At 35.3% G+C, this 14502-nt stretch overlaps 1 protein-coding gene across 1 annotated transcript in view; it reads right to left on the bottom strand.

Moving 5' to 3' along the window:
- Positions 1-14502, bottom strand: part of LOC114049459 (ryanodine receptor 2) — an 811539-nt gene that overhangs the window by 417729 nt on the left and 379308 nt on the right. The window contains exon 14 of the mRNA XM_027870708.1: positions 4416-4537. Within this exon, the coding sequence (XP_027726509.1) occupies positions 4416-4537 (122 nt within the window). The remainder of the gene's footprint in view (positions 1-4415; positions 4538-14502) is intronic.

Here is a 14502-nt window from a genome sequence, read left to right as displayed (position 1 = left end):
CCAAGCTGTCCTTCCCAACAATTAGAATCACCCAAAAGTAGAATAGCCTACCTAAGGAGTTTATTTTCTCCCCGGGGATTTTCAAGGAAAAGTTGAATGACCACTTGAGAAGTAGATTCCAGGGAAATTCCTTTTCATGTATGGATTGGAGTAAATGGATTTCAATTCTAAAATTCTGTTATTCTGGGTATTACTGACATAGTAGTGTTTATGTTTCTTCCTATAATATTGAGCAGAAGTTATAAATTGATGTTTAATAATAATTATTATTTTGTTTAGTTTATATTTCAAAGGTTTAGAGCTAGAAGGGACTTCAAGAGATCAGTCTAACCTCCTCATTATACAAATGAAGAAAATGAGGCCCATATAAGGGAAGCAACCTGCAATGTGATGTGGTGAAAAGAACACTGGATTTGGGACTAGGAGACTTAGATACAAAGCTCAACCACCGTTTATTACCAGTAGAACTTTAAGCCAATTGCTTCACTTTGGTTCCTCACCAATAAAATGGAGATGCAACTATCTCCACTAATTTCTCTCTGAAGGTGGTCATGTCAAGCAAATTAAGTAAATATTCAAGTACCACATACACGTTCACCATTGTTATTTATTCCACATGTCCACATTGGAAGCTGAACATTGAGAGATACCTAATACCTATTTTCACCACTTCCTAGCTTTGTGATAATGGGCATATCACTTAGACTTTTAAGCCCTGATAGTTTTCATTTGTAAAATGGAAATGATACTATATACCTAATACAGTTATTCTTAGAAAATCACTTTATAAGCCATAGAGTAATATAAATGTGAGACACTACAACCCATTCTGAAGTCTGAATTTCCTCCAATCCATTTTGCTTAGAAATTAATGTTTTAGCATCATTTTTCCATATCCAGTGCTCTAAAAGGCTAACAATAACTTTGGGCATTTTTTTATGCTACTTATTGGAAAAAGTGTAGCTTGTCAAGTTAAAAATCCTAAAAACTACCTTTGCCTTAAGGTATATGCTGGATGTTAAGTCACTATACATGATGGCAGGCCAGGATAAGTAGAAAAAGCACAATAGTCAAAACATGTACCATCCAATAAAATGAAGCATTATACCTTTCTAATGATAGACAGAAGACTTGCCATCTTAATATTACACAGACAGAATTTGAGATGAAGAACAATCATGTTATAAGAGGTAGAGAGTTAAGAACTATGCAAAATAGAGTCAAGAATTAAGTTCATGATTTATAATTTGTGACTATAAAATTACATGGTAATATCTACTTAATAAAGCCCAGAATGTTTTAGTTATCTTTTGCTCAAAGTTATTTTCATTGGTAATACTTAGGAAGAAGTTGTCTCTTTCTTAGGAAGTTTGGAATAATAATCACACAAGAAGAAAGAGAACGAATGTTTATTTGCATATATGGCTAATTAAAAAAGAACAAAATGATCTCATAAATCTTGAAATTATTACCAGGTATTAATATCTCTTATCAGATCAATATGCTTGTATCCTAATTTATTTTAGGTAAGGAAAACCATTAAAAAAAACAGGCAAATCTTTGAAGGTAATGTTACTGTAAGTTACTTCTGCCTTTTTAGAGAATAAAGTCAGGGCAGAAAAAGACTGAGAATTAATTGTTCATTAATAACATATAAGTCTGTAGTAACCAAAATAAAAATGACCAACTAAATTAAACTAACTAAATTGAAACTGAAATTCTAAGGACTCTGTATTGTGAAAACTGAGAAATATATGCATTTAATACGCTAAAGATGAAAATATTTGAACAATGTTTATAGCCAGTTGTAAGTAAGAGAGTAATAAAAATATTTTATTTATAAAATATATCCTTTAAAATTCAAAATGATATATAAACTTCTCAAAGATTGGAAGAATATTAAATGATTTGTTCAATACTCACAACTTTTCTTAGGATAACCACTGCAATGATCACATCAATAAACGCTTTAGTTCAATCAAAAACATTTATTAAAGACTTACTATGGACCAAGCACTATTCTAAGCACTAAGGGGATATAAGAAAGGTAATAATGGAAACTCAAGGAACTCAGTTCTAATGAGAGAGATTCATACATAAATAACTAGGTACATACAAGATGCATACAAAGTAGATAGGAAGTAATCTTGGATAAGAAAGCAGCTGAGGGAACTAGAAAAAGTTTCCTGAAGAAGGTGGAATGTGACCCGAGATTTGAAGGAAAGCCAGGGAATCTAAGAAACAGAAGAGAGGAGGGAAAGAAGTCCAGGCATTGGGGACAGCCAATACAAATACAGAGAGACAGAAGATGGAGTGTTTTAAGTTTTAAACTCATTCTTAAGGACTAAAAACTTACACTCCCAGCAAAAACCTCAAAGGAAATTTTTTTAAAAATTAAAAAGCCAATAAAACAAATGTCAATCATCTTATTCACACTTTGTTAACTTGTATTTGTAGAAAAAATTTTTAAAAAAGTAAAAAATGAAAAAGTTCAAAACTGGCATATATATGTGCTCTTAGTTAAAAAAAAATACAAAAACAACCTACAGAGTAACATCATAGAATCATAAATGTCAAGCTCAAAGAGACTTTAGAGAAGATCTAGAATAATCTCTTAATTGTATAGATGAAAAACACTAATTTTTTAATCACTTGGAGTGTCACTACACAAATAAATGACAAAGCAGAATACATAAAAAGAATCTTACCTTTTTGATGTTACACAAAATTCCCTTATATTTACTTTGCATATACATTTATTTGTATATGTTGTCCCCTGCCCCATGAACTTTAAGTTCATTGAGGCAGAGAATGTTTCATTTTTGTCTTGGTATCCCCAGACACAGTGTTTTGAACAGTACTGTTAACTGTAAAAATGCAGTATTATAGTATAGCACTGCTACTTTTAGTGCAGATAAAAAGTAACATTTTCTTCTTGATAAAAACCTCAAAAGAAACCATATAAGTAGTAGAAAAAATGTTGGGTTTAGAGTCAAAAAAATGTAGGTTTGAGTCTTGACTCATACTTAGTAGCTGTATGACCAGGAATCACTTTGTCTTCTGATGCTCTAAGGAAATCACTTTCCGCATTTATAAAATGGAGATAATAAAATTTGCACTAAATACCTGTTGTGAAGAAAGAACTTTATGAACCTTAACGTGATATATACGTTTAGGTTGCTATAATAATAATAATTCCCTGAAATCAAGGTAAGAAGGCTTAGGATCATTTTAAGACAATCACTGTATCAGTCAGTAAACTTCACAAAAAATGTAACAAATATGACATTCATTTGAGTAAGACAGCATTTATGGAAATGACTGAATGACTTCTTCATAGTTTGAAAGAGTTACTGAATGTCCTTCAATGTTAATCAAGGGCTGATAATAGTGGGATGTTAAAGAATTTTGTAGGCTTTATTCTACACAAAGTTAGCTGGTTTTGAGGTTTTTTCCATACTCATGGGTCCCCTGAACCAGTGGTTCAATAAATATGAATATTATTTTATTAATTTAACTAAATACATGGCATAATTAATAGAAACCCCAGAAAGACCAAGCTTCTAGGTAATATATATGGATTTAAATAAAAAAATATCTAAGATGCAATATTTATTATACATCTACCATATGCAATGAACTCTTAGATACTCAGGGATAAAGAAAGATAAATCATACTTTTTCCTCCAGATAACTTTCCTTGTGGCTTTCTCTTTTCATAACAAGTGTCTTTTGGCTTTCAGATACAATCTGTTAACCATAGGATCATTGACCTGTGTGAATAGTCACTCCCTAAATTACATGTTTAAAAAAATGTAGAGCTAGTACTTCATGAATTTGGTTAGAAAATGACAAAAATTCAATCACTCCTTTGTTGTACATTTTAAAAATATTATTTCTGACATTTAAATCACATTGATTTGGTTTCCATGCTCGAAGTTTGTAAACCTTTTATAGATCAGATTTTGAACTTGGCTTGGATCTTTCTGGTAGATATTTTTTTCTTAACTGATTAAAATATTCATATTTGAGTACTCCACATTGAATTACATTATGATTTCCAAATTTTTTATACTTTTCAAATTCATTCAGAAACTGGAAGTCTGGGTAGTTTAATGAGAGAACTTTCATTTGGCTGTATTGCTAGGAGGAATGAAGCAATACTGACAGCTACGAGTTGAAACTGTGCAAAAAATTACAAATAGTTTGCTCTAATTCTAAATAGCCTGGTGGCAAATTATGCAAACAACACCTCTTAGTCTGTTCTACTGGTTTCCAAAGTGCTACTGGATTTATCCCATCGCATTTATTTTCTTATTACATTGATTAAGGTCACCATAGTATGATTCCAAAGCTCTTCAATTTGAGAAATTAAAAAAAAAACAAAAGATAAAATAACTCAAAAGGAAATGCACCTTATAAACCTATTGAAAAGGAAGACTGTGCTACGGATTACTCGTGCAGTACGTGATTCTTCATGCTGAGACCTGGATAAATTTAAGCCGTCATCCATATGGCCTTCATGGTGCATGATAGCCTGAAACAAAACAGCAATGAGTGCAATAAATACCATTCTGACAATGTTTCCTACCTACACAAGGATAAGACTGTACAGAGTCTAAAAGGTACATCACAAACCCCAAGTCAAATATCAAGAGAAAACAAGTCAATGTGTCCTCAAGAGCTGTTTCATCTTAACAACTGAATATCCCTAAGCTAAAATATTAAGGTGAACATGAGAAAAAAACAACTGTGTTTTCATAATCAAATTCTGATGAAGGCCTCATTGCCTAAGTTAGATAATCTGTATAGAATAACAAAAAGAAAATAACTTTCATTAGTGTTTACACAGACATTGTAGATGGGTGTTTGCTAATTAATAAACAGCAAAACCAAAATTTCAAGGAAATTTTGCTTCAATCCAACCAAAAACATGCCTTTTTTAAAAATTTAATCTTTTATTAATTACAATGGTGATTTTTTTTGCCTGTAATAACATCAATGTTGTTAAATCTCAGGGCATGTCAACATCATTTTAAAGTGTTGATAATTAAAAAGTTTAAATTAGCACTAAAGAATTCTAAAGGAAAGAATAAAAGGAGCAGTAGTCAAATATTTGGATAGTTCTTCCTAAGAAGATGTCCCCTACTCACCAAATACATACCAGAACATTCTCCTAAGAGGATGGTAATTTGAGGGAGTAATGTTAATACATCCAATTTTAACACAAAAAAAATCAGCAAATCACTAACAAACCTATAGTTTCCTGATTCTCAACTTGCTCAATGCTCGTCTTCCTAGACTATTTGTGCTATCATAACATAGTCTAGGAAGAATACAAATATAGCCTGGTATACACCATCAATCAGTAAATCAATAAGCATTTATAAAGCACCTACTACATGCCAAGCACTTACCAAGTACTAGGGATAAAAAGACAAAAACGAAATAGGCCTCACCCTCAAGCAATAGTTTCTATTCCATTGGTAGGTGGGAGGGCTGGATGGGAAACACATAATAACCGTAAGATAATTTAGAATACAAGCACCTTGGAGACTCATGACAGGTCTCACATTGGTGACATTTCAGCTTAATGAAAGACCATTAGAGATTCTTAAGAGTTGGACATGAAGAAGTGCTATCCAAATATGAACGAGAGCCAGTGACATGCGTGGAGCTGGGACATGGAAGGACATGGGTGAGGAATGGCTAAGTAGAGGAATGTGACTGAACTGCAGAGCATAAGAAGTAGAAGGTGCAATAAGATGAGAATGGCAGATTGGATTCAGGCTGTGAAGAGGTTTAAATACCAAAGAGAGAAGTTTGTCATCTATAGGTTAGTAAAGAAGCACTGGCATTCACTAATGGGGGAATGACACGCTCAGATCTAGGCTTCAGAAAGATCCCTTTACAGCTGTATGGAAGATGAGTGGAGAGGGAAGAGATTCAGAGAAGGAGAACAATAGGGAGGCTATTGAAACAGTCATGAAGAGAGATAATGAGGTCCTCAACTAGGATGATATCTGTGCAAACAGAGGAAAGGGCATCGACGTGAGAGATGTGGAGAGAGAATTGACAAGATTTAGGAATTAGACATAAATAATAATAATAGTTGCTAACACTTATATAGCACTATGCGCCAGGAACTCTGCTAAACACTGTACAATTATTACCTCATTTGATCCTCAAAACAACCCTGGAAGGTAGGTGCTATTATTATTCCCACTTTACAAATGAGGAAATTGATACAGACTGCAGTTCAGTAACTTGTCCAGAGTCATACAGCTTGTAAGTATTTGAGGCCCCCTGACTCCAGGTCTAGCACTCTATCCACTGTGTCATCTAGCTGAACTGAATGGTTATGTGAGATAAGGAGAATGAGGAGTTGAGGAGAACTCCTAGGTTGCAAATATGGATGACTATAAGAATGGTGCCAAGAAATAGGTAAGGCTGGGAGGAGTGGGGGAGGGGGAAGGTTTACGGCAAAATAAAATTATATCTGTTTAACATGTTGAGTTTCAGATGTCTATGAGAATATGTAGCTCAAAAAGCCTAATAGGCAGTTGTTAATCTGGAACTAGAGTTTGGGAGAGAGTCAAGGGCTGAATCTTGTCATCTGATCAGAGATGATAATTGAATCCATGGAATCTGTTGGTGTACATACGTACAAGTATTATATGGTCTAAGTATGCCTTTAGTAATATATAGATAAAGGTATATATGCGCTGCATATATCAGCACATGTCTACATGTACATCTGATGTACATCAGCTATATTAGGTCATGAAGGTATCCATAAATAAATATGAAAGTACATAATTATGTATACTCCTATCCACATTTCCTAAGAGTTAAAATGAATACATCTTATAAGAAGTAGTCAGAAAGAATTCCTTTGTTCAACACCATGTTCAAAAAGTAGAGCCCAGCAAAAGTCAGTATTATAGTACATCCTACTTTTAAAGCACGTTTAGTTTAGTTGAATCAAAATGTTTTTCTCTCAGTTTGGTTTTTCACTTCAAATTATTAGCTGTCCTTACCTCAGGGAATACTTAGAAACTTATGTTGGTCAATAATGGCCACTGTCAGAGTGATGTGGTCCTACTGAGATATTACAGACCTGGGGCTCTTTTTTTGGGGGGGGGCAAGGCAATGGGTTGAAGCGACTTGCCCAGAGTCACAAAGCTAGTAAGGGTCAAGTGGCTGAGGCCAGATTTGAATTCAGGTCTTCCCGAATCCAGGGCCGGTGCTCTATCCACTACATGATCTAGCTGCCACTAGACCTGGAGCTCTTAACCAAAACTTGTTTTAAAATGATTACTACATTTCCATATTATTTGTTTCTTTTGTAATCCAACATATTTTATTTTATATATTTTAAAAACTTCATTTTGAGAAAGATTTTACCAGACTACCAGAGGTCCATGACACAAAAAAAATTAAGAAACCTTGCTATAGATAAAGATTCAGATCTTCATAAAAATGACCCAAAAACATTTTAATGGTGGAAATTCCTGAGTCTATTGCATCAGAAAGTGAATAACTGACCTATCTGTAAAACAGATAGCAAGAAAAATGTGAAGGGACTTAGTTCAACAACAAATATTCCTATCAATTCCCTTAAAGGATCAGCTAACATTTCATTAAAAGAAGCACAGGGATATTCACATACTAGAAAAATAAAACCCTGTTAACTCTCATTTTTAGCCAACCAGTTAATGACAGATATATTTCTTCCCCTCAAATGGAATGGCAACATTTTCTTGATTTCATGGAGACTCCAAACACACTGCCTGCAGCATATCTATTTCAATCTCAGCTTCTGAATGACAAATTAATTCTTCATAGAAAAATTATCAGTTCCCATGTTAGTTCATTAGCATTGGCCTCTTCTACCACCTGTGGAAAGACATCTGAAAGGTAAAATAAGAATCTTTCAAGTAAAGAGAGGTTCTTGTTCATGCTACCTACTGATAGGGTTACTATCTGTGATGAGCATAAATCTTTTTAATTAGGCCATTTGACACAACTACCATGTTACCTGGTATAAAGTTGTATATGAGGTCTAAAACTGCAAGTGGCTTTAACTAACAAAGCTGAAGATGCTGGAATAGTAAAGAGGCCAGTTGTAAGTAAATTGTTTAAGTGTCTATGAGTGTAGTGTGAGAACAATTGAAAAAGGAAGAGGCAAAAAGTGGCTAGCCGTTACATCTGTACAAAAAAACTTCCCAAAGGTAGTTACAGCATATATGGTAGTGTAAACAAGAGTCTGCTATTTGTAGATAAAACACAGCTGAGCAAATACTGAAGATATCATACTGGTGAAAAGTTCTAGGAAAAAGATTGGCGAAGCTTCCTATAAGGAGCCTCTAGTAACAGAATTCTCAGTGCAATGAATGAGCTGAGTAACCAGGCAGTTTGCTGTGATGTTTTCCATTTGAGTAAACAATAAAAGTTATAGATAACTAAGTATCTCAGTTTTAAGTAATATGGAAGGCAATGCTAATACTCCATTAACTGTGTAATGTTTAAGTTTCTGCCAGGTCTAAGTAGCAGCTATAGACATGTATACAAAATGCAAGTTTGTCTCTTTCCAATAGGAAGTGGATGAAATCAAGAAATGTTTCTTCTTATTCTATGGAATGCCATAGAGAATTAAATATTAAAATAATAAAAGAAGTGTGTCACTGGGAAAACAAAGAGAAAATACAATTAAAAGAAGGAGGGGGTGGGGGGAGCCGAGCCAAGATGGTGGAGTAAAAGCAGTGACTTGCTTGAGCTCTCCCCCAATCCCCTCCAAATAAAAAAGGACTCTAAACAAATTCTAGAGCAACAGAACCCACAAAAAGACAGAGTGAAACAAATTTCCAGCCTAAGACAACCTGGATGGTTGATAGAAAAGGTCTATTGCACCAGGTTGGGAGAGGAGCACAGTTCAGCATTGGCAGCACAGGCAAAGACTGGGCCTGAGGAAACCCGGAACGGGCCTCGGGACTGAATCAAGGGAAGCTGTGGCGGTTTCCAGACTTCTCAACCCACAAATGCCAAAGACAACTTAGAATGTCAGTGGGGAAGGTCTGCAGTGGTTGCTTCCAGAGCTGTAGGCCCACAGACAGTGGGGAAATCAAGCAGCTGATCAGAGGGGGATTGCAGGGATCTCTTTGCTAGTGCTTGAGGCAGTATTCTCTTGCTTTGTCCGTGCTTGGATCTGGGTTGCAGTCCTGGGGCACTGGCAAAGTGGAGCTTGTGGTGGTGGAGAGGGAATCCTCCCCACAGTTCCAAGGTTGAAAAGAGTACTTGTGGTCACTCATAGACCAGAGCACAGGCCAGGAAAGGAGCAAACACAGAGCCTTTGATCATACTACCTTGAAAAACTGAAAAGGTCCCAGAAAAGTATCTCTGAAAACAGCTGCACAAAACCCCTGAAGCTTGGGACAGTACACCCTCCACACTGGAGCAGACCCCTACCTTAACAAAGAATTAAAAAGATAGTAATTGGTTGGGAACATGAGCAAACAGAGGGGAAAAACTCAGACTATAAAATCTTACTTTGGTGACAAAGAAGATCAAAACATATAACCAGAAGACAATAAAGCCAAAGCTCCTACATCCAGAGCCTCCAAGAAAAATATGACTTGGTTTCAAGGCCATGGAAGAGATCAAAAAGGATTTTTAAAATCAAGTAATAGAAGTAGAGGAAAAACTGAGAAGAGAAATGAGAGTGATGCAAGAAAATCATGAAAAACTAGTCAACAGTTTGCTAAAGAAGACCCAAAAAAATACTGAAGAAAATAACACCTTAAAAATAGACTAATCCAAATGGCAAAAGAGGCCCAAAAAGCCAATGAGAAGAATGCCTTCAAAAGCAGAATTAGTCGAATGGAAAAGGAAGTCCAGAAGCTCACTGAAGAAAATAACTCCTTAAAAATTAGAATGGAGCAAATGGAAGCTAATGACTCTCTGAGAAATCAAGAAATTATAAAACAAAACCAAAAGAATGAAAAAATAGAAGACAATATGAAATATCTCATGGGAAAAACAACTGACCTGGAAAATAAATCTAAGAGAGATAATTTTAAAATTATCAGACTACCTGAAACCATGATCAAAAAAGGAGCCTAGACATCATCTTTCAAGAAATTATGAAGGACAACTGCCCTGATATTCAAGAACCAGAGGGTACGAGAGAAATGGAAAAAATCCACTGATCACCTCCTGAAAGAGATCCCAAAAGAAAAACTCCTAGGAATATTATAGCCAAATTCCAGAGTTCTCAAGTCAAGGAGAAAAATATTACAAGCAGCCAGAAAGAAACAATTCAAGTATGGTAAAAACACAATCAGGATAACACAAGACTTAGCAGCTTCTACATTAAAGGACTGGAGGGCTTGGAATATGATATTCCAGAGGTCAAAGGAGCTAGGAGTAAAACCAAGAATCACCTACCCAGCAAAACTGAGTATAATCCTTCCGGGGAAAAAATGGAAATTCAGTGAAATAGAGGACTTTCAAGCATTCTTGATGAAAATATCAGAGCTGAATAGAAAATTTGACTTTCAAATACAAGGCTCAAGAGAAGCATGAAAAGGAATTTAATGAATTCACCCATTGTTTCTGGGTGATTCAAGGACAAAAATAGATTGTGTATAAGTGTCCTCTTCTCCCCACTATCCCTACAAAAGAGATATGATACTAAATTGTGGTAAAGAGTTCTATTCTATGTCAAGTAAAATCCTAATAGATAGTGAATTGCTCAGGTCTTCTCCAAAAACAGTGACTATAGCTGTATTGTGAGTAGGATGTTCATATTTAATCAAATTTAGCAGAATGTATAGTAAAAGGGTTAAGGTAAAGTTTCAAGAGTAGAAAGAGTAGAATATGAAGGCATCTTTCTCGACAAATTTCACCATTCATGCAATTCAAGGACAAGGATAGTTTGTGTATAAATTTCCTTCTCTCACCATCACCCTTATCAGAAGAGAAATGATACAACTAAACTATGGCAAGTTAAACTCCAATAGATTGTCAAGGTCTTAGGAGTCTTCTCCCCATATGGTGATTATTACTTTGATTTGAGTAGAAGGCATTTACATTTAATCAAATTTAGTGAATGGAAAAGGAGTATGATTGATTCAAAGTTTTAAGAGCAAAATATGAAGGCATCCTTTTGACAAATACTACCATTCATGTGACCTAGTTAAGTGAGGTCCAGAAAGATTAAATTATTTGTCTAGTCCAAAATAACAGCACAAAGTAAAAGACCAAGGATAGAAGCCAGTACTTATACACTAGAATCTATAGCTTAACATTCTTTCTTAATTAGAAGTCATTTGAAAACTACATTTAAAAAGGATATTCTTTTTGCACATATTTATTCATGTCACTGAGGATTTTTGTGGATTTTTCAAGTCTACTTGAGACAAAAAAATTGGGTTAAAGACTCAACAAGTTTTAAAACAATCAAGATTTTTAATTGGATCAATGGCTACTCTTGTATATAATCACTTTATAGATCATAACAGAAGGAAGAGAGGTCAACTCCTTTTTTCTATCTTGCATGGGCAAATACATTGTATAGTTGTGGGTCATGGAACACTACAGTCTCCAAAGAACAACAGAAAGGAGTATGGTGGATGTGAGCAGTCTGTATCATATCAAACACAAGAAATTTCAAAGAAGAAGCAATATTACTTATGTCAACAAAGAAATATTCTTTAGGCTAATTAGGTGTTCGGAATGAGGGATAATGATGGCAAGTCCATGTGTCTAATGGTTTCTCCAAGATATCAGACTGACTCAAGGAAGGCCTTAACATGTTAGAAAGCTCTCCAGTAGGCATTTTAGAGGAGGACATGGTCAAGAGTTAGATAGACTTGGCAGGCATCATGGGTTATCACCTATATCCTATGTGGTGAGTACTCACACTGATGAGATCCCAGATCCATTTTAGTGTTTTGAATATGGGCACGTAAAGAGAATGAAAGAGAGAGAAACCGACAATATGACAATTTTTTTATTTTTTTCATGGCAAACTTTTATGAGATATAGAGAAAGAGAAGAATGAGGGAGAAAATAGCTTCATAAGAACAAAAAAAAATTGAAATCTGGTCACATGGTGTATGCTTCCCTTAACCTCTATAGTTCATGAATAGTAGCCAGATTTGGATATGTGAGATTCTATGCATGTGCCACCATTCTTCAAAACAGACACTGTATATCCAGGCCCCATTAACTTAAAGCCTTTAGAGTCATTCACAATTGGATTCATGTGAAATGCATGATTATTGAAAACTGCATATTAAAGATATATAATGATTTTCTTTTTTTTCTTCCATTAAAAAAATGTCTACTAGACACTAGAAATCTCACTGTAATTACAAGTGATGATTACCACTGTGACTGGGATCAGGCTATAGACTACATACCCCTCTGGGAGTTTACAGAATATCGGGAATGTCTTGGAAGAGATAAATCTCATAGACATATGGCCTGCTTGCCACCTGAGACAGAGGAACTATATCTTTCATTTTAACTCTCAAAAAACATGTCCGGGGACCCAGACATTTTTGATGAACAAATCTTGCAAACTGAAAGTTAAAAAAAAAAAGAAGAGAGAAGCATATAGTCTTTGTCAAAAGAGACACAAGACAGTGGAAGAATTTGACATGAAGAGCACTGTACAGGAATATCTAACAAATATGAGATTCTTCCCCCAAAAAAAAGGTTGAGCTGGAGAAGGAAATGGGGTTTTTTGTGCTTCACAGAATGATGATATGACATTTATCTCTATAACTATACACTGTCTCCCCTTGCTATGAAGGAGAGGTGGGGTATTTGGGCTTGGGGAGTGAGACAGGAAGGTATATGGTATACTAGCATTGGAGAAAATGGCAGCCACAGACAAAGAGAAAGGAACATAGAAATATGTGATGTGGTTCCCTAATGGGACTGGTTATCATTTCACAAAAGGTTAGGTGGAAAAGGATGAGCTCAAAGATGCCCACCAGCAACCATACATCTAAGAAATGGGAAGCACCAACCCTCCTGAATCCCATTTCATAACAGATCTCATATACAGAGACTATCCCACAAACGAGCCAAGACTGTCTCCAGTTTCTGCGTCCTTCATCTAATGCCTAGTCCTATGGGAAGAATGAGTTGGACCTTCTGTAGGAATTGTACTGTTGTACTCCTTTGCCTGCCTAAGAGATGACTCAAATTGTTTATGACCTAGAATACTGGGTTCAGACATATCCTATGTTTGGGTGACTTCTTGGAGTCTGGGCAGAAGTGGACTTAAAGAGAATGAGTATATGTTTAATGTTTATTATCTGATGTCTCCATTATTAAACAACATTTATTTACTTAGTGGTTCTATGTTAAGATTAAAAACACTACATATAGCATTCTAGCACTTGTCCACTTCTATGGAGAACCAACTCCATTACATCAAGGTCAAAAGCCTAGGACTCATTCAATACAATATGTTAAAAAAGAGGAAGGTATAAAACAATGGGTGAGGGCTCACACACCGCAAGATGACAAGTGGCACTGCCTTCTAGAGAAAGGTAGAGCTGAGGAACTAAAGAACTCTGACTCCGATAACTAGAGAACTAGACATTTATCTATCACTTCCATTCCAGTGGAGCATAAACAAACTGCTCATGTGAGTGTGGGGCTTTCCAACAAGTAGTTAACTACTCATTGGTTAACATGATAAGGATCCAAAGATGCCACTAGTCAGTCCATTAGTCAACAAGCATTTAAAAGTGAAAAGAGGATATTCAATACTGGTCACAGGAGAAAGAAAAAAAATTAGCTACTGACTTCTTGCTATACTGAGATAGCCATATGTTGACCTGACATGAAAAACTGCTAGACATGCTGTCTTTCCAGGGGATGTTTCCAGGATATGACTCCCCAAACTTCTAAGATAAAATAACCAATACCCACATTTGGATATTCATATAGGGATAAATGATATTAGCAGAAGGAAACCAAATAAGAATCACTAGAAATTTAAGAAGTCCAAGGAAAGAAACTGGAGACTTTGGTGGCACAAGCAGTGTTTTTGTCACTGCTACTGATTGGAAGTGTTTTAGGAGAGAAAGGCAGTGTTGGGAAATAAGCTAATAAATAAGAGAGTTTAGTTGGAATAGTTGGAATTGAGATGTCTGTAGCAGAGCTTAACATGTAGACTTTTGGCAAGGGATGGAGACTGAAAAGGTCCAGGAAATCTGCTTAAAGATTTGCATATCTGATCAACCAAAATTTAAATTGAAAAGTAGAGGGAAAGGAGAAGACAATCTACATTTTTCCATTTTGCCAGATACCACACAGAGTAAAAAAATTGACATGGGAAAACTATTAGTAAAGAGGAACAGTAATTCATAAGAGACAATATTAAAGAAAAAGGATAGTAATAATATTAATGAAGTCAGGTATCAAAACACAAATAAGAATATGGGAAAATCACACTGAACTAGACATCTTAATGCAAGG

The sequence above is a fragment of the Vombatus ursinus genome, unplaced genomic scaffold (assembly GCF_900497805.2).
Source record: "Vombatus ursinus unplaced genomic scaffold, bare-nosed wombat genome assembly UNPS02014798.1, whole genome shotgun sequence".
NCBI classification, from domain to species: domain Eukaryota; kingdom Metazoa; phylum Chordata; class Mammalia; order Diprotodontia; family Vombatidae; genus Vombatus; species Vombatus ursinus.
Note: the sequence above shows the minus strand (reverse complement) of the source record. Positions and strands in the feature narration are given on the sequence as shown.